The sequence below is a fragment of the Schistocerca nitens genome, chromosome 3, assembly GCF_023898315.1.
Source record: "Schistocerca nitens isolate TAMUIC-IGC-003100 chromosome 3, iqSchNite1.1, whole genome shotgun sequence".
NCBI lineage: Eukaryota > Metazoa > Arthropoda > Insecta > Orthoptera > Acrididae > Schistocerca > Schistocerca nitens.
The window spans coordinates 723,612,506-723,640,074 of NC_064616.1; the positions used below are offsets into that span (position 1 = coordinate 723,612,506).

The following is a 27,569-nucleotide window of genomic DNA, read 5'->3' on the forward strand; positions in this document are numbered from 1 at the left end:
GATAGCCTGCTATGTGGATGATGACAATATACAATTTTTGGTATCTAAATTCTTTTACTGCAATTCTGACATCAAAGAGGATTTATAATATCATTGTATGAAGAATTTACTTAGCTGCACAGATGGTTTTGATTTGGATAATGGGTGGGATCTGCTACTTTCAGTTGTCTGCTCTTAACGGCAATAGCATCCTCCTGCCCCCATTGACACTCTTGAGTTACTTTTCTTCATCTGTTAAAAGTCGGTGGCTGCATGTTCATTGGCACAGTCTGCAGGTTTATAAACCGCATGGGGTGATCATACTTTAACTTTCAACTCAGAAGATGGTTAGACATTCCATAGCTGAGTTATGTAGATAAAAAATTAATCTGTTTCATCTGCATTCTTGAAACCTTACTGAGCAATTAGTGCCAGGAAAACTTTACGATTGAGATGTAGTCAAATCTCGATGATATTTTAACCTTGTACAAAGGTTGGCAAACAGTTAAAAATATAGAGAAGAGCAATGCAGAAAATGTTGCATAGGAAAGTGTAGCACTTCACTGTAGCATTAACAAGGCCCAACTATAGCCAACCACGTAACAAAGATAACTGAGAGATATGAAATCGAATCACCATGTATGTTTAGTTTTGGTTAAGTAAATGGCAGACTTGTTTCATTTATAGTATGATTTTCTATAAAAGAGATTGTTCATATTATACTCCACCAATGACACTCAATTATGACTTTATTGTGGGAGTTCATTTCAGACTGGATTAACAGAAGATATAAAGCTACACTAGGAGAAGATTGTTGGTGTGGACATTTTCTTCTGCAAGTATATAAACACTTGAATCTGTAAATTCAAATGCCTGAGAAAATTCACATGCCTGAGAAAGGTATTTCAGCTTATAAACATGAAACAAGGGAAGATCTGCAGAACTAATGAGAGTCACAAAAATTATGAAAAATTAGAAGTGGCAGGCAAACAAAAAAAATAGCAAGAAATTTTAATTTCAGGAGGTGTCTGCAAGTAAAATGCCCCTGAGAGGAAAAATAGAAAAAGATTTTTTTGTCATTATGTGGTTTAGGAATGGGGAGATTGGCCAGCTGCCGAAGAGAAATAACATCAAATCAATCTTCAGACCTCCAGTTAAAACACACCAACTCATGAGGCCTGTGAAAGATAATGTAGATCTCAGAATGCTCACCATTTCCAAAGTACTATATATGTGTAGCCAGTATTTTGTCAAGCAAACCATGCATATCATACAGCAATTCTGGATTAATCATGAGAGCTGTCTGCAACTACTCTACACAGAGAAATTAGTTGTAGCTCAAAATGCTTTGAAAACAAACATAATTCTGTGTTCAGTGATACCTCTATTATTACAAGGGATAACAGTCTCTGGGATAGCACAGTAAAAAAAGTTAAGAGAGATACAAATATCTAATAACACTCTCAATAAAGAAGGTGGATTGGATGTAAGTACAGTGTGGAACATGGCCATCACAATGTTAAAGATAACACACCTGACACAGGACAAAAACACTGTCTTATATTGTGATGGACTGAGAACCAGTGACATTGCAGATGGTAACATGGCTATAGAAGGATGAGGCAGTCAGTTACCACTTGACAAAGACTGAGGAGCACTTGGCCAAAAGTTCATGGATGTATACTCACTGGATGTGGTAAGAAATCCAAGAATATTTTTTCAACTGAGAGCATGTACTCAGAAATACCACAAATGAGAAACATAAACAACAAAAGATGCTTAAACATGTAGAAATAAATTGTTAAAAACCATCTGCGAGTATTACAAATAGGACCACATGAATAAGTATTGTCAGTCTAACAGTGAGATCCACTTCTGGTACCCGCCTTCACCCTATGGAAAATTGGAAGATGTCAAACTAGTGCTTGACCTTCTTTGTATCCATCAAGAAGAAAATAGTAATATTCTGCTCTGGAAAACTTGTTCCACTCTCAAGAAGGAAGGAAGGAAGCTCCTGATTCACAGAAAACTCGTTGTGCTGCCAACATGGTCTCAAGCTATATGATATTAGGGGAATGAACTTCCTACACAGGATGAAACAAATTCTCATATCATCAGTGAAATAAGGTTTTACAGTAATGAATCCAAACATCCATAATTGGAATACAGATACTTTTCACAGCCAGAAACTTCTATGATTTTTGAATGTAAGAGCTGCTGATGACACTACAATGCACACACTTCTTAAATCTGCTTTCAATAAATTATATATTGAATAATTATGATTAAGAGAGAACAAATGCAGATAGTTACCTTCAGCTCTTGGACCTGACTGGCAATATGCCACATAAGAGTCTCATTCAGTAGTTTCATACCATAAGGGCCTATTAATTCAGCCAATGCTCGTAGCTCATTTATGTCTGAAAACTCTTCAGCATTAAATGGAATTGCACCTTCTGCTGTCAGGCTAACAAAAGCACGCTGGATATTGGAGAAACAAATATTGCCTGCACTCACTCTTCTCAATAAAACCTCAGAATACCTGTAAAATGTAACAACAGGACTATTTTTAAAAACAAACAAAAAAATGCTAAAAATCTGTCTAACTGCTTAACGTCAAATACTGAGGTATCTCGTTTTTATAAAATCCAGAGTATATTCGGGTAGATCAAGAAGCGACCTTCAAAAAAATAAAATCCTGCTTATATCCATTTCAGCACTGATAGTTACGTGTTTCGCCACTAGAGAGCATCTGGTGTTCCATATATATCCTAACTGTCATGTTTTGGTTGAGATGGTTGCCGCTAGATATCGTCTTTACTGTGTGCAGCTGTGTATACTTGACAACAAAACACCAGCTTTCAGACTGTCTCCTACATTACACTTAAGTAATGCTTTCGAAAAAGAATCACTGTAGTGATCCTGAGTCCTACATTGAATTTAGCAGCTCAGAAAGTGGCAAGTGCTCACCAGTGGTATGAGATGCATACATCCACAGCCAGCTCCTCCAAGATTTATGTTCACAGGAAATTGTTGCGAGATACATAGTTAGGCTTCATAGCTACACAGGAACTAAAAAATGACTTCAAGTTTCAGGATATTTTAGTCAAAATTCAGTGCATGGTATACTCAGGATTTTATTATTGGTGATTTTCAAATTTTATAACATATTATGTTAAGCTTCAACAGCTGTCTTTATACGCCTCTATCTACTGTTTCGTTACAGGATTTTTTTTTTCATTAATAAGAAAATATCATTCTTTGGAATATAATTTGCAAAAAAGGGGTTAAAAACTGTACGCTTACAGGTTGTCACTGAATGTAAACTAGTAAACACTTCTGTACAAGAGTGAACTCTGCCTTCACTGACTGTGGTTATGCTAACAATTAAGAAGTAACAAAGAGATACATTTTTAAAATTCAGTGGGAAAACAGACTGTGACAAATGTCCTGGAAAATGATAAAGTATGAGGTGTTTCCATACTTAAGACATTCGGGCTATCATTGTACACTATTTCACAATCCCAATACTAATTTAAAATATTATAAAACATAGATCAAAACTTTTATTTAGCACATAGTATCTGTAATATTCAATTAAGTTTAACAGCCTTAAGATTCAGCATGTACTGCTTCGCTTGTAACATGAATTGTCATGATTCTTGCGTGCATGAGATCTGGATCTGGAGTTGTATCATGGATCATAAGAAATACCCCCATGGCAATGCAATTTACATAATTATGCAATGAGTCAGTCAAAACCATACCAATAAAGTTTACATAATGTAATAACATTCCTCTCCAGCAAAGGAGAAAAAAAAAATCAGCAGTGACAGAGGAGGAGAGTTTATACAGAGAAACCATTCTTTTAAACTTATCAAGACTCTAAAAAAAAAACTGGTGTAAAATGTGGGGAAAATGTAAATGACGGGAAATTACTTGCTAAGCATAAACGTTATAAAACATCAATAAGCAATTCTGTTATTTGTACTGACCTTTAATTTGAAATCCTTGGCCTTACACAAGTCTAACATTGCATGAACACACTGGGAGTTTTAAGAAAATCAGAATTATTGATTTATCAATTGTTTCTGGTGATTTTTTTCCTGTCTTGTTTTCTAGTTCACAAACACATCCAAAAGTTCTGAGGTCTAAATTAAAATTTTAGCCGAAGTCCAAAAGTGATTACAAGGCCTGAGCATATTTTACGTACATATATATGACACCAAACAGTAGGTAAGAATTATATCTAACAAAATATCATAAAACATGTTATGTTGTATGGCAAAAAAATTATTTTTAACGAAAAATATGCAAGATGTAAAATAATAGCTGGGAATTGTTGGCACATTACGTATGACAGTGGAACCTGTATGAAGATAAGCAGTGGCACAATGAAATATAATTTTGTAGAATGTGATATTCAGCAGAATATGCAGTTAAATTTTAGCTGCACTGACAGGCCCCAAGGTTCTGTAAATGTTATCACGACTTTACCTGTATGCAGATATGTGGTGACATAATGAAATATAATTTGTAAGACATGATATTCAGCAGAATGTGCAGCTAAATTTAGTTGTGCTGACAGGTCCCAACCTAACTGACACATCACAAACCAGGACACATTCCATTAGAAAGGCCAACAATGTGACAATTATTTTTGTAAGTATTATTGGTGCTCATTTCACTCATAGTTATTTAAGTTGTGCTATTAGGCCCCAATTAACCTCAGAAATCACTGCATATTCCAAAAAAAACCTGTACTCTATGCACTGTCTGTTAATGTCTCACTGGAAATCCGTAAAATAATATCCCAACAATTCCCACAAAGTTCATACATTTTCATACTACTGCTCTAGGTTATAGTTTCCAACTTTTCTTCTGTTGGGACTATACTGAAGTTTGGCTTAAAATAGGGACAGCCAAGATTTCAGCATGCAAACTGTGCACTGGCATGAGTGCTACAGCTGTCAATCATGTTGCCTACCTGGTAACACACAGAATGGACTGATACGATCCAGCGTCTGAATGTCACGCACATATCTTACACAAGTGTTCTTGCTAGCTAGAGTCACCCGGAGTTTTCACTATTTGTGCCGTGTTGAACAATGTCACATTAGTAAAGATTTGTAGGATTGAAGACTAGACTACTTTTTGTTTAATCTGAGGTGGAAATATTTTTCTAAATTTCTCGATTGCATGTAGGCAGGAAAGAGATTTCCTGCAAGCTGCAAAATTTTGTTCTTCCCAATTTAGATGCTCATCCAAAATTACGCCAAGGTCTTTTACTTTTTTTTTTTTTTTTTTTTTTTTTTTTTTTTAATGCTAATTGGGTACCACTGACAAGTATCTGAGAGATTGATATACAATGAAAAAGGCACTGGACCAGGAACAGAACACCAAGTGCCTCCAACAAAGAACAATTTTTCCCCAATGACTTCTCTGAAGCACAGCTGATTCGTTAACATTTGTTTTTTAAGTAGCTGTCGAATCACAGTATTGCACTGTTTTTTAAGTAGCTGTCGAATCACAGTATTGCACTGTTTGAGAAATTTAGTTGTTTCATTTTGGCAAGTAATACACTGAAATCAACCATAATGAAAGCCTTGCTAAAATCAAGCAGTGTTAAAATGGTATCTTCACACCCTGCAACATTTTCATTAAGTGAAATTTACAATTATAAAACTGTAAAAGTGGGTGCCGAACTAACATTGGACACACAGAAAATCTGAAGTGGTCAGGGAGGGAGGAGTTGTAAATAGTAGGAAAGCATTAATTCCATGAATGTAAAAGTGGTTTTATATTGTATTTAATTTGATCTTAAACTATACAAAATGTCTCACATTGGCTTCAAAACTGTTTAAGCATGAAGTTGAGCTCCTGCTAATTTTTTGAAGTACATGCAGTTTTTATCTGCAGTCAGGAGGTTTCTATAGGTCGTGGCAAGCAATCTGATCATCTAGAGACAGACTTCCAGCCAGATCATTTATAACTGAAGTCCTACTTAAGACTTCTAAATTCTTGGTTGGCCAAAGTGTACTGCACTGGTCACAGCTGTGATTCAAATGGCTACTTCAGTAACATGGATAACTGATGCTATATTTTATATTGTACTTTTTACTAATGAAAAACAGCTACATTAAGTTCACAAGATAGAAAAATTTTTCCAGCACACTGTCTAGTTTTAATGTATACATTTTAGAACATAAGTGTACTTGTGAGATACAGTGTCCAGAAGGAAATAATGTATGTTATCGAGAGTCACTTCGTAAGTATTGTGAGACTCAACATGGAACAGCATTAATATTAAAAACAATTAATTCCTGATCTGGTACACTTCACTTTCAATACTAGCAGGTGTGGGTTGGTGAATTAGTGGTTAACCGTCAGACTATTATTCCCAAAGTCCAAGGATTTCTTTGTGTCACTTATCATTTCTTTCACCTAGGGCAATGATTCACCAATGTGAAAAACAACAAGCTACACTGTGGTTTGAAGTTCACATAAATCTATAGACCCCCTAAAACTGGCTGAGTAAGTCAGTTCAAAGGTCAGAGGAGGATCATACTACATATAACACAATTATGCCTACACATCTATATACACAGAACACCGTGCCAGCCCCAGCAGACAGTGATTTCAACTCCCAATGATGATAATGGAGGTAGCTATTGAAAGTTTGAGTTTTTGATTCGAAATGATGTAACTTGTAAACCAAGAAGATTTTATTGAAGCATGCCACTGTGAAGGACTCCGAGGACACATGCCTTATTGTTTCTGCTTAAGGTTTAACAACTTTTATACATACGATCTGCTTTAGAGTCGCAAAAGATAGCCATGACTGAATATGTAACAATATTATATTACTATTGTGCAAGTTTAGTGTTTTTATTGCAGGACACAAATTTTAGCCATCTGTCATTAATATGTTTTATGTCACTATGCAACAGCAAATAAAATTTGGTGATTAAAAAATAGAGATAGCTCTTTAGGGATTGAACATTCTGCATAGATTTTATGCATAAATGTTATATGTACTTCATTGACAAATGCTTCTGTTTAAAAAAAGCTGATAAGGCTCATATCAAACTATACATACCATTGAGTGTATAGTGAAGCCACTGTTTTTTCACCATGACTATCCATATTTTGTGTTTGCTGTAGCAACGCATTGTTGAAGACTCGAGTAATGTCAATGTGCACTGCATAAAATAATAATAATCATAATTAATACACGTGGAAAATACATTAAATGTCACAATCAATAAAGTTCTAATATTAAGCATTACAACAAGTAAAATCCATAAATATACATCAGTGGAAAAACAAAATAAGTCAAATAAATTGGTAGAAGATGTAGGCTAAACAAAAATGAAAACATATGATCAAATGAAGGAGAAAATTATCATAGTTAAGCTGGAAAATGAAGACAGTTTAGCAAAGTGCTAAAGTGTCTAAATACGTAACACAAACAATGCATATTAGTTACACAAAATTTATGAAATTTATTCACAACTGCAGCATCTTTCTGACATTAGCTGTATTAGGTATGAAGATATTACCTATTGGTGACACAGGACTTGAACATGGATTTCCTGCTTGTCGAGAGTGGTTGCCTTAACCACCTCTGCTATCTGAGCATGCTTCCATGGCCAACCCAAACTTCCACATGTCATACTGTCTACAATCCCATCGCTCACAACTTTACATGGATTTCCGCGACAGGGTTTCAAGGGGGCAAACATATTCAATGTTAGTATGACGATCATCATTTTGCCCGTCCGGGCTTGTAATACTTATTTTTAACAGTGTGTGAAGAAAAAAACATTGGCAACAATCTTGCAACTGTACTAAATTTATGAAATATATTCACAACTCCAGAATCTTTCTGACATTAGCTGTATTGGTATAAGGATTACCTAATAAATTTAGTACAGCTGCAAGACCATCACCAATGTCTATTTCTTCAGACATTGTTAAAAATACGTATTAAAAGCAACGATGGGCAAAAGGACAATCATAATTGTCTCCTTGAAATCCTGTGGCAGAAGTCCAAGTTAAGTTGTAAGCAATGGTGTCCTAGACAGTATGACATTTGGAAGTTTAGGTCAGTCCTAAAAGCAAGCTCGGATAGCAGAAGTGGTTACAGCGACCACTCACAACAAGCTAGAAATCCTGGTTAGGGTCCCAGTTTGAGACAAATTTTCATGTGTCACCAATCATACCTAATGCAGCTAATGTCAGAAAGACTCTGCAACTGCATACAAATTTCATACATTTAGTACAGCTGAAAGTTCGTCACCAATGTCTGTTTCTTAAGACATTTTTAAAAATAAGTTACATAAAAGGTGTGTCATGAGTTTATTCTAATGAATAAACATTTTAACCTAATACTTAAAGTAGAGGACAGAATAAATAATAAAAAATTAAAGAATTCCTCCAGAAAAAGAATTCATGAACTGAAAATTTTCAAAACACCTTCAAGGATCAAACTGACATAAGTAACATGCTCAGTCACAACTGAAGATGAAAAATAATGATATCCATTGTACATTTTTCAGGAGCTTCATGGATACATAATGAACATTCCTACTCATTTTTACTGTATGGAAGAAATTGAAATCAACTGAAAAGAAAAGGTTAGACATGTGAACACTTATAGGGCATTGTAAAACACCTGTCCCAACTTAGCAATAACAATCTTACAAAGAGAACCACAGCAACAGGCCTGACATACTATTAACAATTAAATACTTTTCCCTGATTATTACCTGTTCAGTTTTGGGGAACTCATTCCGTCCACCTATTGGGAAATGAGAGTTATATCCACTACACGAAAGTTTTATAAGACAAAGAAAAGATGGTATATTTTTTCTGCTGTTAAAAGCAGAACAAAATCACTTAACTGGATAACTATTTTGAAGAGAGTTATAACAAATTGCAAACAAAGGAAGCACACAAGAGAAATGCTGTAGCAACTGCATTTCTGTTCAGCATATGACTTTGTGAGTTAGTAACATCAATAAAGGAATTTAAAAAAAAATAAGTAAATAAATTACTGATGACTGCTGCTGGCATATTGGTATAGAGGACATCATAAAACCAGTAAGTCACAAAACACTATTATGAGCACACTGACGGTCCTGGCCCGATTGTCATTTGGTGCACATGCGATACAACTGCCTCCATGGAGATGACTTGCGTGGGAAATGACACAAAATAGGCCATTTGGCAAAAAGTTTGTGAATGCTGGTGAGCTGTGGGACAGTTGTTGGAGGCTCTAGTTTACTCCCTGTCTCCAACATCACGCAAGCATATTTTGCTAATGTTGGTAGTGGATAGACAATTGATTGAGTTTCAGGTAGACCGGAGTAACTGTCAGTCTAATTAAATTAGGTACGTACAGGCTCTTGGGCTGCCTGCATTGCAACAGCCACTATGTCAAGTTGTGCATTATAGTACACAATGTATTCCTTTCAGTGCGGCGATTCTCCATCTCTGCACATTATAAGAACATGGATCAGCAACTCACTTTGTTAGAAGTTACTACATCCTTGGTACAAAATATTTTTTGGATTAGTCATCTTATCTGTTTTTGGCTTCCAGATAATCGACAAAGTGCATTTAGTATCTTAAGTGGTCCCCATTCAAGATTTGGAATCTTTTCTGCAGTTGTACAACAAATTGTTTGAGAAAACCTTGGATCGGGCAAAATATTCAAGCCACAAGGCATCAGCAACACCTAAATTTTGTTGTCCCCGCCCCATTTCTTTCACAATGCACAGCAAGGTCAATGCCGAGTTGCAGTGTTAGCAGGATCTCAGCATTGTTTCTCCTATTTCATCTAGTTAGTGCGCTGCCCCTCTAAGGGTGATTCAGAGGTCAGACAGCACTGTATACCTGTTTTAAATATGAGGTCAATGCACAATGTGTTGCAAACATGTTTCGAATTGCACAGCTGGAGAAGTTGTTGGGAAAGTTGTCAGGAGGACAGTTTTTTACACTTATCAAACAGTGCAATTAATACCTGCAATTGCCATTGGATGCCACTTCTCAGAACTTTTTACCTTGGGGCTTTACCAGTTTAATTGTTCGCCCTTTGGAATTTCAACTGCACCAGGAATTCATCACGGATATTTTGTGCAGGTGGGTCAGGACATTCCCTGTTGCATCAACTACCTTGATGACCTCTGCGTCATGAGTTCCATGTGAGAGGAGCATTAACAAAATTTTGCAGGCAGTTTTCCAACACCTTGTAGATAACAGCCTTCATTGAAAACTGGAAAAATGTAGACGTCTTCCCCCAAAAGTGTATTTTTTGGGACATGCTTAACAAAGACAGCTTAGTCCCTATGGACAAGCACATTGAAGCCACTGTCAACCTGCTGGTACCCAAGAATTGTGGGAGCTCTAGTCCTTGGGCAAGATTTCTTATTACACTAAGTTCATTTCCCAGGCTGTGCACATCTGCCATCCTATTGATTGGCTTCACCAAAAGGGTGTCAAATGCATGCGGTCTGCGGACTGTTAACAGAATTTTCAGACTGTGTGTGCACTGCTCCCTATTTTAATTCCTCTGTGCTGTGTAAACCATTAACCTTGGTCATAGTACGAAGTTGGTATGGTTCTGTCGCACAGGAACCCAGATGGCACCGAGCAGCCAATTGCTTAAGTACTGAAGACACTTTATGGAGTGAACTGTAACTACTCGTTTCTCCCCTCCAACGGAGCCAGCCGTGTCAGCATTGTCTTCTTCAGTGGTTGAGCCATTGCTAGAGAATCCTGTGCCATTGCTGGTTTTGTGAAAGAGGCTGCGGCAGAAGCCACACCATTTTCAGTGACCTCTTCAAGAGGGAGGGATTTAGTATCTCCACCAGCGGACATCGAGATGGATGCAGATGAGCTGTCTCAGTTATCGCAGCAGAATAGTGCAGAATGCTATGACAGAGGGTGTGTGTGAACATAGTACGGGCAGAGCTGCAGACACAGGTGTTTACTTGCTGGCAGCAATAGGCCTGGTGTGGCAGTTCCTACGCAGACATCAACTACCTCGGACCTGCTCTCTGTCTCACACTATACTTTTCACTCTGTGCTTAGTTTATACAGTAGCTCACATTGGAAGCATTATGTTTACTCTGTGCTCATCTCTATGCAGTGTTCGGACACACTACTTCACTATGCACCGACTCGTACATTGAGTTTCCTTCCCTCTTCCTAGGTTCAGCTTCCCAGGCTTGTAGTCAAGTTATCATAAGCTAGTATAGTGAAATATTGTACTGACAGTGATGGTTCCACAGCACTGTCATCACGTCTGTACAGATACAAAAAAAAGGGGGATGGGAGAATATCTGACCTACAAATGTGGAGCAAAATGAGCATGTAGGGAACAATGTAATCACACTGCAATGCCAAAGATTTGCAATGTGAAGCTGAAGTAAGAAGCAAACCAGTCAAAGACTAGGTCATACAGTAAGAAAAAACAACATACACAAAGGAAAAATATACAAGAAGGTAATAATGAACACTCACGTGAATGATTTATTATAACAATTAATAAAATGAAAAACATTTTAGAGAGATTATTGGATGGAAAATGAGTTAAACTCAACACTGGGGAAATGGAACAAAACACAAATTCCCAACTGAATTTTGAAACTTCAAGCAGCACTCATATGTTTACAACACAAGTTTGAAAGAGAAACAACTATTCCTAATGCAAAAATTACAAAAAAAGAAAAGAAAAAGTAGAGCTCTCATAAAGGTCTGTTCTTCATCTACTTCAAGGTAAACATATAGGATACTAAGTGGGATAGATTATAGTGTTTTGTACATGATGACAAGAGTGATCGAAGAACAAAATTAATATTACAATATTGTTAAAAACCATTACTCACCATAATTCTCTACTGTCTGCAGTACATTCATGTAAGCTCTAACGCTTATCAGAAGTTCTGAAGGTTTAGCGATTTCACTAGTATCTGGATTGTACATCACCATTCCTACAAGTGCCCGTGCAAACCTAGTTTCCAAATGCTGTGTCAGATATTCACGGGGTGCAAAAGTGTAATCCCACACATTGATGGTTGAGCAATAGTTAATGGCAAAACATAGTTCAGTCAATGCCATGTGAAGTTTATCCATGCTAAAAATAAAAATTACAGTAACTCTTACTTTCTAGCTAATAATAGAAAAATTTAGTCAGTGGCACAAAAAGAATAGGCCATACAAATTGGAAAATACATTTAAATAAAATGTATTAATTTATAATAATTTTTGAACTTAAGTCTGTTGTAGTATAGCGTACTATTACAAATTAATTTATCACATCAACTTGTACCAGAGACTATATCATACACAATATATGTTATTAAAGATCCTGAAATTGAATTTACTCAACAACTACATGCATGTTATGCCCTAAACCAAATAATTTTTAATGAGAAAGAAAGATATAATGTACTTTATAAACACATCTCTTGTGTATGGGAAACAACCTGATCCTATTGATCCATTAACCATATAAGCTCATGACACTGTTAACAAAATTGTTGTGTTTGTAAATCTTGTTATTGACATCCAACCATAAGAAAACTCATATTATGCCTTAGCGAGTAAGGAAAATGACAAGCAAAATGCTGACATTCCACACAGCTACCAACTTCTGCCTCAGAATTGAATCAAACACTTTTAGATTCTTCTGTATGGTACTGAAAAATCTTGGGTGAAGTACAAGCAACAGAATGTGAAAAGATAGCACAAGGAAGAGAGGAACATTAGAGTTTAACATCCCATTAATAAGATCATTAGAAACAGAGCACACAATATGATTGGAGAATGGAAGGGCAGGGAAATTGGTGATGTCCTTTACAAAAGAAAGGAAGGCACATCAGTGTTTAATGTCCTGTTGAAAACAAGGTCATTAACTTTAGAAAAGAATTATCCCAGCTGTAGTGCTGACGTATTTAGGTAAAGCATAGAAAACCCTTATCACAATGACTGGCCAGATATTTTCCTGGCTGTCCTTGCATAAAGGTCCTGTGTGCTAACCATTACATGACTTTGCTTCATAAGCATGAAGATAACCATTAACTGGTTAGTGCAAGCACACAAACTGTATAGTGCAAGCATTGAGTCGCAAACTGGCAAATAAATATGTTATAGTTTTTCATGGTTATATAAACCGCTCAATACCTGTATACAATGTGTGATTATCTCCACACATTCTATAGATAGTTTTCTTTAAATTTTGTATGAAAAGTTCTGATTGAGAATTACAAATTATTTAGGAATAAAGGAGACAACTAACCAAAAGGCAGAAGTGCTGCATCATCGACAGGTACACAGACACAAGGTACAGAGCTTTGCTAGCTTTCGGAATGAACTTCCTTTTGCAACCTTGTAGGAGAAACAAACACACACGCGCACACACACGCGCACACACACACACTCACATGCACATGTCTGTCTCCATATATTGTGCTCAGTCAACTGCCAGCTCTTTCCTGGGCCAGGGTGAGTGTACTGGGGTGAGGTGGGCACCCCTGTACACTCACCGTGGGCCAGGAAAGAGCTGGCAATCGACTGAGCACAATGTAGGGAGACAGGCATGTTTATGTTTTCCTATAAGCTTGAAAAAGGAAGTCCATTCCGAAAGCTATTGATAATGCAGCACTTCTGCCTCTCAATAAGTCATCTCCTTTATTCCTAAGTAATTCTTTTTATTTATTTTTTTATTTTGTTATCCTGGTGGGCTAAATTAAATCTGTGCTCTCTTTAACTATATAGTGACCTTTGACTGTCACTGACCACAGCTTAATTAAGAGTCTGAATTTCAAACTCTGTGATCAAGCCCAATGGACCATATAATGCCAACTGGCTGCCACATCATTTTCTGCAAATGGTGTCATTGATATTGAGAAGCACGTGGTCACATTATCTCAGCTGTTGACATCTTCCTGAGAACTGGAACCACAACTTTTCATTCAAACAGTTCCTCAATTTTCCTTTCCAGCCCTACCTAGTTCCCTCACCAAGGAGAAATTCCTGGCAGTACTCTCGGAATCGAACCTCGCTCCTCTGCATGGTTGTCACACACGCTGATTGCTTTGATACAGACACAGACAACCTATCCCCTGGCATGGCATAGCCAAACCCAGAAATCTGGATTATTAAAAACTTGACAGATTCCTTTTCATTAAATAGCTTCAGTTTAGTAATGAAAAAAATATTATCTACAACTTATAACTAGCCCTTTCTTTTGTGCTGTCTGAGTTGGGTTCAAATTTTCAGTCTCCTACAATTCAAAGTGTAATAAAAAACATTAGGACCTCAAAACTATGAAAACACTTTTGGAAGAAATCAAGATGTCTTTATGAATCTGAAACTGTCAGAGACTATTAAGAAAGTACATTATAAATACACCAAGGCAACAAAACTCATGAGATACCTCCCAATATCATGTCCAATCTCCTTTTGCCCAGCATAATGCAACAGCTGTATGTGGCATGGACTCAACACAAGTTGTTGGAAGTCCCCTGCAAAAACACTGAGCGATGTTGCCTATAGCTGTTCATAGTTGCAAAAGTATTGCTGGTACAGGACTTTGCACATGAACTGACCTCAATTATGTCCGGTAAATGTTAGACGGGATTGATGTTAGGTGATCTGGGTGGCCAAATCATTCACTTGAACTGTCTAGAATGTTCTTCAAACTAATCACAAAGAACTGTGGCCCAGTGACATGGCACATTGTCATCCACAAAAATCCTATCATTAAATGCAGATGGTCTCCAAGTAGTCAAATACAACCATTTCCAGTCAATGATCAGTTCAGTTGGACCAGAGGACCCACTCTATTCCATGTAAACATAGCTCACATCACTATGGAGCCACCACCAGCTTGCACAGTGCCTTGTTGACAACCTGAGTCAATAGCTTTGTGGGGTCTGCGCCACAACCAGATCCTGCCATCAGCTCTTACCAACTGAAATCGGGACTCATCTGGCCAGGCCATAATTTTCCAGTACTCCAGGGTTCACAAGCCCAGGAGAGGTGATGCAGGCAATATCATGCTGTTAGCAAAGGTACACTCATCAGTTGTCTGCTGCAACAGTCCATTAACATCAAATTTTGCTGGACTGTCCTAAAGGATACATTCATCATACATCACACATTGATCTCTGAGGTTATTTCACACAATGCTGTTTGTCTGTTAGCACTGACAACTCTACGCAAATGCTGCTACTCTCCATCGTCATGCGAAGGCGGTCAGCCACTGCATTGTCTGTGGTGAGGTAATGCTTGAAATGTTGTATTCTCAGCACATTCTTGACACTCCAGATCTTGCAATATTGAATTACCTACAAACTGCGAAATGGAATGTCCCATGCATCTAGCTCCAACTACCATCCCGCTTTCAAAGACTGTCAATTCAATCACGCAACCATAATCATGTTGGAAAATTTTTCACTTGAATCACCTGAGTACAAATGATAGCTCCACCAATGCATAGCCCTTTTATACCTAGTGTACATGATACTACTGCCATCTGTATATGTGCGTATCACTATTGCATGACTTTTGTCACCTCAGTGTAAATACTCCAAGCTCACTGATGACTGACCTGTGTATGTATCATTTTAGGGTTGTAAACACTAACCTGTCTGCATATTAGATTTGCAAGATGCCAGGAGCACTGTGTATGAAACAAATATTTGTCTGTAGTCATTTTTAAACATTTACATTTAGTTTGCTAGACCATTTGTCATTAGACTGAGTTTGGTCCATTCTTGTCTAGAGAAAACTTTCTACTGCTTACATTAGTTGGACATAAATGTGGTTTCCGTTTCTTGTAGCACTCAATTTTCATTTCATCCAATCTAGTTTACAGAAGACATTAAGATCTCATTTATTAAATTTTGTTGCAATATATTAGAATCACCAATACAATATTTTTATAGCTGATGAAGTTTAACGGAAAATTATATCTTGTTTAAACTGTCAAAACATCATGAATAAATTACTTTACTGAGAGTATGCAACTGTCCTTAGTGAGCTAATCTCAGTTCTCCAGTAAATCTCTTTTAGTTTAAACATAATTTCAAGTCAATATACTAGACTGTCTGTCAACAGAATTCCAAGCAATTACAGGACGCATTTCTTCATATACTATGTTTGAGAAACTTTAACAAGTTACAAGTCTCATGTAAAAAAAAAAAAAATAAAAAAAAAATACAGTTTTCGATAATACATATGAGGTAGCGATGGTTAATATTTCAGGTTTATTAAGTATTTCAATTAATGTTCTAAAAACTGGGATATTAGTAATAATGAAGTAAATAATGTAATATCACTTTACTGTGTTCAACTGAATTGGATCATGTTTCCAGTCAAAACACAAGCAGTTGTCCTTTCCAAATAGGTACTTTTTAAGTACTAGAAATGTGTGACATTCAAGACTATCGAGTTCTGAATTTTGTATGTCATAAAACATAAACAGCACAAAAATACTGAGAAAGACTATTCACATTAAAGACATTTTTCACTGATTTAATTGACTAGGAGTGACCCATATTTTTAAAATTATATATGAAAATGAAACTACCAGCACGTTACTAATTGCCAGCAAAAAATATTTCCATCATATAAATGTGGGAAAAAAAACTTACGTGGTGAGTTCTTCTCTGGTTTTTCGATAGCTTTCAACTCCAGGTTTGGCTATTTCTGGAGAACTCTTCTTATTCTTGTCTTTCTTTTTTCTGTTTACAACCTGTGATATTAAAATTGCACAGTGTTTTGGAAGTAGCTGGAAAACAAAACGTAAACTTTGAGAATTTTAAAAAATTAATAGGTTGTTTTAAATACACTAAGAAGCAAATTTCTAAGCAAAAGTCTTGGGAGATCAAGTATCAACAGTCTTTCACACTTCCTACAAGACAAAGCTGGAATTTGATGTAGCTTTGGATTAAATCTAGTATTGTTGAGAGAAGTTGCATCATTTCATTTCTTCAAGTTCATCATGGACTGTTAGTGAATCAGCTGTTGTAATCAATGTATCTGAGTCTTGTTCCAATTTAATTAACTGTACTGTTCTTGAGCTCACCGAACCTCCTTTTTACTAGTGAATGCTTTGGTTACTAATACTTTATTCCTAGACTTTTTTATCACATTCACAACATATATAAACATATTTTTTTGCTTCTTTCTTGGTTAGTCCCCACATCTTCAAACAAAGTCAAACTGGGCTCCAAACTCAAATAATTTTAAGAATTTGTGCACACAAGAGCATGATGAAGAAATTTTCATTGTTTTCTACACTGTCCAATCACATTAATGTGACTACCTGTCAGAAGCCTGAATAACCACCTTTCACAGTGCAGACTCCTGCGAGACATGCAGAAAGAGAGTCAACGAGGTTCTGGAAGATACCAACAGAAACACTGTGGCCATCTGCCCTAAGTTTCCATGGCACGAACAGCCTGATCAAGGTGGTCCCACAGATTCTCTATTGTGTTTAAAACCAGGGAGTTCGGTGTCCGAAGGAGTACAGTAAACTCATCCTGGTGCTCTTTGAACCACGCATGTACACTGCGAGCTGTGTGACACATTGCATTGTCCTGCTGGTAGATGTCATTGTGCCGGGGAAAAACAAAGCGCATGCAGGGGTAGACATAGGCCCCAACGATAGATGCTTACTTATATTGAACCATTGTGCTTTCCAGAATGATGACATCACCCATGGAAGGCCACAAAAACATTCCCCAGACCATAACACAATCAGGGTCTTTGCTTTCAGGTGTTTCACATTGCACACACCAAAGGCCATCTCTCCAATGGAGCATAAAATGTGATTCATCTGAAAAGGCCACATGTCGGCACTCAGTGAATGCCTAGTTGCAGTATCGGTGTGCAAATTCCACATTTAATTGCTGATGAACAGCAGTCTGCGTAGGCATATGAAACAGACACCTGCTGCAGAGCCCCATACATAGCAACGTTCACTGAACAGTCATTGAAAATACATTTTTGGTAGCTTCCCGGTTCATCTGTGGTGAGTTTCTCAACAGCTACATGTCTACTTGCCAGTAAACATCACCACAGCCGTTGTTCATTCCTATCATCTATGGCCCATGGGGCACCACAGTTGCCTCAGTGCCGGTTTTGGATAGTACCTTTTTGCCATGCATGGTATACTTTAACCACAGTGGTACACAAACAGTTTACAAATTTAGGTGTTTCAGAAATACTTCCACATTTGGACCAAAAGCCAATGATCATGCCCTTTTGGATGTCAGATAAAAGGCTCTGTTTCTGCATTATGGTACTGACTGTACTGTTTTTCCACAACATGCTTTATACACCCTCCAGTGCTAGTGCTGTCACCTGCCATTTGTGAGTGGCTACTGCACACAACCATCAAACAAATGTGGTGGTCACATTAATGTGAATGGACCAAGTATATATATCTGATCCACTGTTCACTGTTGCCTTTACTGCTAAATTATTTACATTCTGCCAGAAATCTCAAAATTTTCTTTCTTTAATGTTGCTCTCAATTAACAAACCTACAGTAACGAAAATCAGATACACAGTAAATAATTTCCACACATTAATTATAGTCAAAACAATGGTTTATTACAGCTGAAAAATACAAAACAACTGAACTGTTAACTGAATGAACAGCATAGTGTTGACAGAATTTGATCAAATACTGTTACACACAAATGAAGACAAATTTCATTAAAAATGAAATGAGAAAGTTGCAGACATGGCATTTGACAAAATACCAGGGGCACAGAGGATGATAGATTAAAGGCCAAAATACTAAATGTCTTTTTCCAAAGCTGTTTCACAGAGGAAGACTGCACTGTAGTTCCTTCTCTAGATTGTCGCACAGATGACAAAATGGTAGATATTGAAATAGATGACAGAGGGATAGAAAAACAATTAAAATCGTTCAAAAGAGGAAAGGTCGCTGGACCTGATGGGATACCAGTTCAGTTTTACACAGAGTACAGAAAGGAACTTTCCCCCTTCTTGCAGCGGTGTACCGTAAGGTCTGTAGAAGAGAGTAGCATTCCAAAGGATTGGAAAAGGGCACAAGTCATCCCCATTTTCAAGAAGGGATGTTGAACAGATGTGCAGAACTATAGACCTATATCTCTAACATCGATCAGTCATAGAATTTTGGAACACGTATTATGTTCCGAGTATAACGACTTTTCTGGAGACTAGAAATCTACTCTGTAGGAATCAGCATGGGTTTCGAAAAAGACGATCATGTGAAACCCAGCTTGTGCTATTCGTCAACGAGACTCAGAGGGCCATAGATACGGGTTCCCAAGTAGATGACATGTTTCTTGACTTCTGCAAGGCGTTCGATACAGTTCCCCACAGTCGTTTAATGAACAAAGTAAGAGTAAATGGACTATCAGACCAATTGTGTGATTGGATTGAAGAGTTCCTAGATAACAGAACGCACCATGGAGAAAAGTCTTCTGAAGTAAGAGTGATTTCAGGTGTGCCGCAGGGGAGTGTCATAGGACCGTTGCTATTCACAATATATATAAATGACCTTGTGGATAACATCGGATGTTCACTGAGGCTATTTGTGGATGATGCTGTAGTATATCGAGAGGTTGTAACAATGGAAAATTGTGCTGTAATGCAGGAGAATCTGCAATGAATTGACGCATGGTGCAGGGAATGGCAATTGAATCTCAATGTAGATAAGTGAAATGTGCTGCGAATACATAGAAAAAAAGATCCTTCATCATTTAGCTACAATATAGCAGGTCAGCAACTGGAAGCAGTTAATTCCATAAATTATCTGGGAGTAGACGTTAGGAGTGATTTAAAATGGAATGACCATATAAAATTAATCGTCTGTAAAGCAGATGCCAGACTAAGATTCACTGGAAGAATTCTAAGGAAATGCAATCCGAAAACAAAGGAAGTAGGTCACAGTACACTTGTTCACCCACTGCTTGAATACTGCTCATCAGTGTGGGATCCGTAGCAGATAGGGTTGATAGAAAAGATAGAGAAGATCCAACGGAGAGCAGCGCACTTCGTTACAGGATCAGTTAGTAATCGCAAAAGCGTTATGGAGATGATAGATAAACTCCAGTAGAAGTCTCTGCAAGAGAGACGCTCAGTAACTCGGTACGGGCTTTTGTTGAAGTTTCGAGAACATACCTTCACCAAGGAGTCAAGCAGTATATTGCTCCCTCCTACGTATATCTCATGCAGAGACCATGAGGATAAAATCAGAGAGATTAGAGCCCACACAGAGGCATACCAACAATCTTTCTTTCCACAATCAATACAAGACTGGAATAGAAGGGAGAACCGATATAGGTACTCAAGGTACCCTCCGCCACTTGCGGAGTATAGATATAGATGTAGATTTATAATATTAAAAGAAAGATTATAACTTCAACTTGTCTTGCTCTGAACACAAAATGCTTATAACTAACAACATTATCTGTTAGTATTTAAAGGCCCAGTGTTGAAGACATATTAAAAAGTAAAAGTGGAACTTGCACTCTGAGGGTATTGTACAAACTTAATTATGTATATAGATGATAGTAATGACAATAGTAATAACAGTAATAATTAATAATAATAATAATAATAATAATAATAATAATAATTGTGTGTGGCTCAGGGGCCTGGTCCAAGTCTTTCTATCAAATGCCACTTTGGCAACTTGTGAGTCCCTAACATACCCTAATTATTCAACCGGGGAAAGTGGATCTACAGTTTAACATGGAATCTGAACCTGATTCAAACCAGCAACCACTCAGTTTCCAGGCATGCCCTTTACCACTAGCCCACCAGGCCAGGTATTTATATATGTAGTTGATCTTTAGGTAGGGACAGGAAAATTTCACAAAAACAATAATGCAAAAAAATAATACAAAATTAGCAGTTTTCAGTGAAATAACACAAAATCAATGATTTTTATGAGATATTGCAAAATTTGTCATTTTACTGTATAAAAATGTTATAGAACTGCAGGCAGTCGTTTACTAATACTCGTAACTGGCAGTTACTGAATGTTAAAATCACGGTTTAACTTCTAATCAAGTCTGAGGTTTATGTATTATCTTAAAACAACACTTCAAAGCTAATAACAATGATTTTGAAAATACATGGAATTTGGCAAGAAACACAGAATTGGGCAAGAGAACAATATTGAATTTGGCAAAAACAAACAAGATAAAATTTAGGGGAAAAAAGCCACTGAATTTGGCAATAAATAACACTTAAGTTGGAAAAAACACTGACGTTGGAAAAAAACACTGACTTTGGCAAAAAACCGCAGAATCTGGCAACAAACAACACTAATTCTGGTGAAAAAACAATATCTAATTTAGAAATAACAAATACTGAATTTGGTAAAAAGCACCAAATTTGATAAAAAAAAACACCACATATGGTAAACAAGTGCCAAATTTCGTAAAAAAGGAACACCAAATTTGGTAAAATAACACTTTTTAAAAAGTAACACCGAACCTGGCAAGAAAAAATATCAGCAAACGTGGGGGAAAAACCGAATCTGCAAAAAATAAACAAACACTGAATTTAACCATAAAATAAAACAATTTTTTTCCTTTCCCTATCTATAGGTTTTGATAGTGATTCTATATGTATCGAAATGAGTGACTTATGTGCCTGTATATTTTGATTGCATTGACTTAGAACCTTACAGTTTCTGCACCACCAAGGGACAATAGACCATATGTAACATAAATGTCAACTCCTGACACCACTTGCCATTCCTGAGAAACAAGTGTCTTACCAGTCAGACAGATAGACAGACAGACAACTACGTGATCCTATAGGGGTTCCAGTTTTACCTATTGAGGTATGGAACTGTAACATTTACTAATAATGTCGGCGGAAGTTGGATCTTTGTTGCTTTCTGCAGTGCTAGAGAACTAGGTCCCATTACTGCCATACTTGATCAATATCCTCAACTGTATAGGATGTCATCAAAGATTTTACAATAATCTTCCAAGTATAATTAATTACCATCCTTATACATGAATTTCAGAAGAGTACAAACCGCAGGAAAAGATGTCCTTTCAAACTATCTGGGTGCAGTGTCAACAACAAATCACTTTTAACTGTGACACAGTTATTCATTCCACAATATTACTCAACCACAGTTCACAACATCATTATGATATTGAAATAGATAAAGAGTTTGAAGAAGTTGAGAAAAAGAATGCCAGGATTCACAATGTTTCAGTCTGACCGAAACAGTATTACAAAAATGCGATAATTTTTCTCATGTAGCTACACATCATATTAAATGGTCTACAACAAGTAATAATTTTCTTGGTGGCTAGTTGAATATAAATGTAAATGTAGATGTATTACAATCTAGAGAGCTCCTATAGTAATAGTATAATACAATGTTTTCTGTTTGGATTATAGGTGCAGAGAAACATGCCTGATATAAGCAATTTTCAAGAGATTATGTTAAAGTATACCCTTTGCCCTTTAAGTTCTTGTAATATGGCTCCAATGAGCAATTTCTAACCAGCTGGATTACATTGTAGCAAGAGTGTGTGTGTGTGTGTGTGTGTGTGTGTGTGTGTGTGTGTGGAGGGGGGGGGGGATTTGCACATGCACGGGAGAGAGAGAGAGAGAGAGAGAGAGAGAGAGAGAGAGAGAGAGAGAGAGAGAGAGAGAAATTCAGTACTCTGTAGGCAAATGACATTTCTTCCTATATAAAGGGAGATTCAAGACGAAGTCATTTGAGATGGAGCACAAGTTCAGATTCAGGACAGATGTAAAGAAAATCAGCTAGCCTACACCATTTCAAAACAAAGTCGTGGCATTCTCCTGATGTGATTCAGGGACATTACAGAAGACTTGCATCAGGATGGGCTGACAGCAATTTGAATCACAGTCCTCCTGGATATAAGCCCAGTGTCTTAGCACTGCAGCAACACACTAGGTTTCTCACCATATATTACTCGCTAGTTTCATCAGTGAGATATTACAGACACCTAACAGTATGTCGTGCTCACTCTCGCACAGATCATGGTGGAAATATGTTGCAATATGAATTCCACAAGACACCTGATGAGTTAGGGAGCTATCTTGATCCATGATCACTCAACCAAAGAGATTGGTCGAAGCTGGGTCCAGCACACGCACATCTCAGTTTACGCCAACCAATAGGATTCTGACGCAACTGGGTAGTGATCAGAGTATGTGCTACCTCACTGAAGGTTCAGGTCACTTACAGTGTGTTGTACATGATAACAAAGATGCACATGATTGACAGTCGTATCGGGCCTCCTATTTTACACTACGTAAATACATTAATGATCTGCCTCAATGGTGCCTTGCTTGCAAGCAGAATGCATGTCGTTCTCCTCATAGTCACACTCTGTCATTGGTGTGTATAAATTTATATAAGGATTCACCACTCTAGATGACTGTTTTCCATGTTTCAGGGATCCAATGGCTTGGCTGTGCCCATATTAATCTCTGTGAACTGTAATGAGTAGTGGTACAGACACGATGGAGAGAGAATTTCTGAACAGCAAAGCAAGGAGGATATTCTAGATGGAATGGATGCTCACTGACTGCTATTCACTGCAGTGGTGGCAGCTTTGTTGCATCATGATCCATCTACACACTCTTACAAATGGCAGTTGTCTCAAACACAGAAATTGTTTTTAACTAATTTGCTACATAAAATAATAACAGAAATAAAAACCTTTTGATAAATTTTTACTTCTGCAGTTACAATCTCACCTAAATAAATTTGTTAATAGACCCATGGGACCTAATCTTTACACAGTATCCAGTCCACCAGACTAATTGCACATATACAATGCTGAATAATGAACAGGACATGAGGTAAGACACTATAATAGCCAAAATAAATTTCCAAAACAAGTAACTTTTTTCTGATGAAAATTCCTAACACCAAAAGAGTGTGTGATATATGAAGTTAGCAAAGAAAATGTATTAAGTTTTTGTTATGTAATATACAGATATTTCATAATGCTACCTCTAATGAAAAATACTAAACTACAAGTTTCCAGGAGATAATATCTCAAAATTTACCTTATCACTCATTATACACTGTTCATCACATATTGTTGTTATTATATTCTTTGCTTCTTTTGCCATTTCTTCCAAGAATAAATTTACAACTGACAAACTTCTCTCTCTGATGTGATGACGCTGAAACAAAAGAAAAATTTAAAATACCACTCCTTCTTATCAAGACAGTTCAAAGTGAAAAATGACGCTAACAATTATTTCTGAGTAACTCAATATTTTAACTCCCATATCTATTAACTGCCAAACAAGAACAAATTTAACAAAACTGAACAAAGTAAAACTCAGTTAGTTATCACTTGGAGACAAACACTACAGCGAACTCTTTTTATTTCACTGATGGATTTCTTATCATTTTTAAAGACTTTTGAAGTTTCCCACCTCAAGGGTTTCTGACAAGCATTCGCATTATTTCATCTTGCATAACTGGCCAATTTTGGCTTTACAGTTCATTTTCAAGCACAGAAAACGTCAACATATTGTACAATTATCCGATTATAAAATGGTGGATATAGCTGACCAGTAAGTGAGTACATAACCTGCAAGTATTAGAGTAAAAACCATTAAGCTTATTGCATGCAGTAATAGTCATCTTCATGACTAATGTCATGTTATTATATGTGCTCACTTTCGTTGTTGAACATCAACTGTTAATTCTGATACTTGCATGTTATGTGCTCACTTTCTGACTGGCTGTATCCTCCGTTTTATAATCGGATAATTGTACAATACATTGAAACCTACGAAGTTTGGAAATGGCCTGTAAGGCCAAAATTTGCAAATCTTGCAAGATGTAATAAAGTGAATACTTATCAAAAAATAGCTGAGGTGAGAAACTTCAAAATGTCTTTTAACAAACATATGGCTGAGGTGCCCCACATGAAGAAATTCGTCTTATCAGTTAATTTACAGAGCAATGTTTATTCACTTTCTTAAATGTCATAACAATCAGTTTTCAAACTGCTTTTGATGGACAACCTGTCAATATCACAACCACTAGTTCTATTTGTCGCCACCAAAAACAAAGATACCAATATGTACTGACAAGAAGATTGATGAAGTGCTTGGTGAGGACAAAAGAAATTGGAATCAATAAGTAAATCAGCATTGGTATTATGTGAAAAATTGCTCAATATGGTATACTACCTAAAGTAAATTGCTGCTTATAAAAACAGTAACATCCAGAAATGCCAGTCATGAGAATACAACTAATTATTCAGATTAGTCATGACGCAAATGAACTTTTATTTCCAGCAACAGACATGAATATTACGTAGTACTCTGAGAGCGAACGAAACGTCCACATACAAAAACAGAATTAAGATTTTGCTTGGGAACAATTGTTTGCCTTCTCTTAGAACAGGAACTTCATAGTCATTTGTATCAAATGCTATACAAACTTTAGGGTGGATACTGGTTGTGATACTTGGTAAATCACTCTCAGAAAAGCATGTTTCACACATAGTCAATCCATGACATACGGGGTGAACATAGATCCACAGAAGGAGCAGTATATTTTCTTTATAAGACAACTCTTAAGGAGAAAAGAGAGAGAGGGAGGAAGAGAAAAGGATCATGAGAGAGAGAGAGAGAGAGAGAGAGAGAGAGGAGGGAAGGAAGGTGGGTTGGAAATTGTCTGGTTAAAATACATCACAGGATACTGTTGCAGTGTAAGAGTCTGTTTCATTGGCACAATGTATTTAATGTATCACTGAAAAGTAACCAAACTGTTCACGTGCGCGTGCACCCACCCACCTGCTGACCCACAAATGCACGCACACATGCCTGGGCCCCTACATAGTGCCAGCTGGGCACACAGTGCCCAGATTGCAGTTCAGCAGATGGATGGCTGTGTTATGTGAGATGGGATGCGTAGAGGGACACAGAGGTGGGAGGTACGAAGAGGGGTTAGGGATGGGTAGCTAGTGGCTTTGTGGAAGGCAGCCAATTTGCTGCCTGTAAATGCATGAAGGAGGGATGGCAGGTGAACAGGCCAGGGATTTGATGCACAGGTATTGGAGTCAGTGGGGAGTGGACATGTGAATTGGGAAAGGGTGATAGGACAGAAGTAGGGGAAGTGTTAGGTGGAAGGTCTGGATGTGTTGCAAGGATAACTCCTATCTGCATAGTTCAGAAAAGCTAGCGGTGTATTGAAGGATACTGATGGCCTGGGTTGTGAAGCAGCCACTGAAATGGAGCATATGGCATTCAGTTGCACGTGTGCCGCAGGGTGGTCAGCTTTATTCTCGCCCACAGTTCCGTGGTGGCCATTCATTCTGGTGCACAACTGGTTCGTTGTGATCCTTACATAAAGAGCTGTGAAGTGATTGCAACACATTTGATATTTGACATGACTGCTTTCACTGGTGGCCCTGCCTCTGATGGGATAGGGTGAGCCTGTGACCGGACTGGAGCAGGAGGTGCCAGGTTGGTCTTGCACCTGCGTCTTCTACAGTCCTGTGGCAAGAGATGGGGAGAGGGAGTGGCATAGTGATGGACTAGGATGATGTGCAGGTTAGGTGAGCAACAGAACACTGCTTCAGAAGAGGTGGGAAGGATCTTGGGTAAGACGTCCCTCATTTCAGTGCATGATGATAGGTAATCAGTGCCCTGGCAAAGGATATTATTCAGTTGTTCCAGTTCAGGATGATTCTGGGTGACAAAGTGAGCACTTGTAACTGATTCTTGTTGGTGGTGACAGGGTTAGGGGTTTGTGAGGCTATGGGGTATGGCACAGGAAATCTGTTTGCAGACTAGGGTTGGGGGTAGTGCCTACTTGTGAAGGCTCTTGTGAGACCTTTACGATACTCATATTGGGCAAGGGAGTTCTTATCACTGCAGATACACCAACCATGGGTGACAAGGATGTATGGGAAACCATGTCTGGCCATCCAGATTTAGGTTTTCCATAATTTCACTAAATTGCTCCACACAAATGCTGGGATGGTTCCTTTGAAAAGGTATGGCTGATTTCCCTCCCATCCTTTCCACAGTCCAAGCCTGCACTCCGTCTCTAATGACCTCGAAGACAGCGAGAAGTTAAATCCAATCTTTCTCCCTTCCCTTCCCTTCCCTTCCCTTCCCTTCCCTTCCCAGCTCTATGGGAGGGATTTTTTGGTGTGAAAGGGATGAAAGCTGTCGAAACGCAGGTACTGCTGGTGGTTAGTGGGTTTAATATGGATAGAAGTAATGGTGGAGCCATCAGAGTGGTGGTGGTCACCACCCAGGCACGCGGCAGGTGAAGTGGATGGGAGAGAAAGTGCTGGGATTGTAAAGCAATTGACCCAGAATCCATATCATGAAGATATCATCAATGAACTTAAACCAGACAATGGGTTTGGTATTTTGGGAGGAGAGAAACGTTTCCTCTACATGGCTCATAAAAAAATTGGTGTAGGAAGGTGCCCATTGCCTTGCCACAGATTTGTTTGTATACCTTCCTCTGAAAGGAGAAGTAGTTGTGTGTTGGGATATAGCTGGTAAAGTGTATGTGGAAT

At 37.6% G+C, this 27,569-nt stretch overlaps 1 protein-coding gene across 4 annotated transcripts in view; it reads right to left on the reverse strand.

Moving 5' to 3' along the window:
- Positions 1 to 27,569, reverse strand: part of LOC126248690 (membrane-associated protein Hem) — a 188,283-nt gene that overhangs the window by 39,907 nt on the left and 120,807 nt on the right. For all 4 annotated transcript variants that reach the window (XM_049949972.1, XM_049949970.1, XM_049949971.1 and 1 more), the window contains exons 13-17: positions 24,076 to 24,195; positions 16,647 to 16,783; positions 11,874 to 12,121; positions 7,079 to 7,181; positions 2,293 to 2,521 (exon numbers count right to left, since the gene is read on the reverse strand). In XM_049949972.1, the coding sequence (XP_049805929.1) occupies positions 2,293 to 2,521; positions 7,079 to 7,181; positions 11,874 to 12,121; positions 16,647 to 16,783; positions 24,076 to 24,195 (837 nt within the window). The remainder of the gene's footprint in view (positions 1 to 2,292; positions 2,522 to 7,078; positions 7,182 to 11,873; positions 12,122 to 16,646; positions 16,784 to 24,075; positions 24,196 to 27,569) is intronic.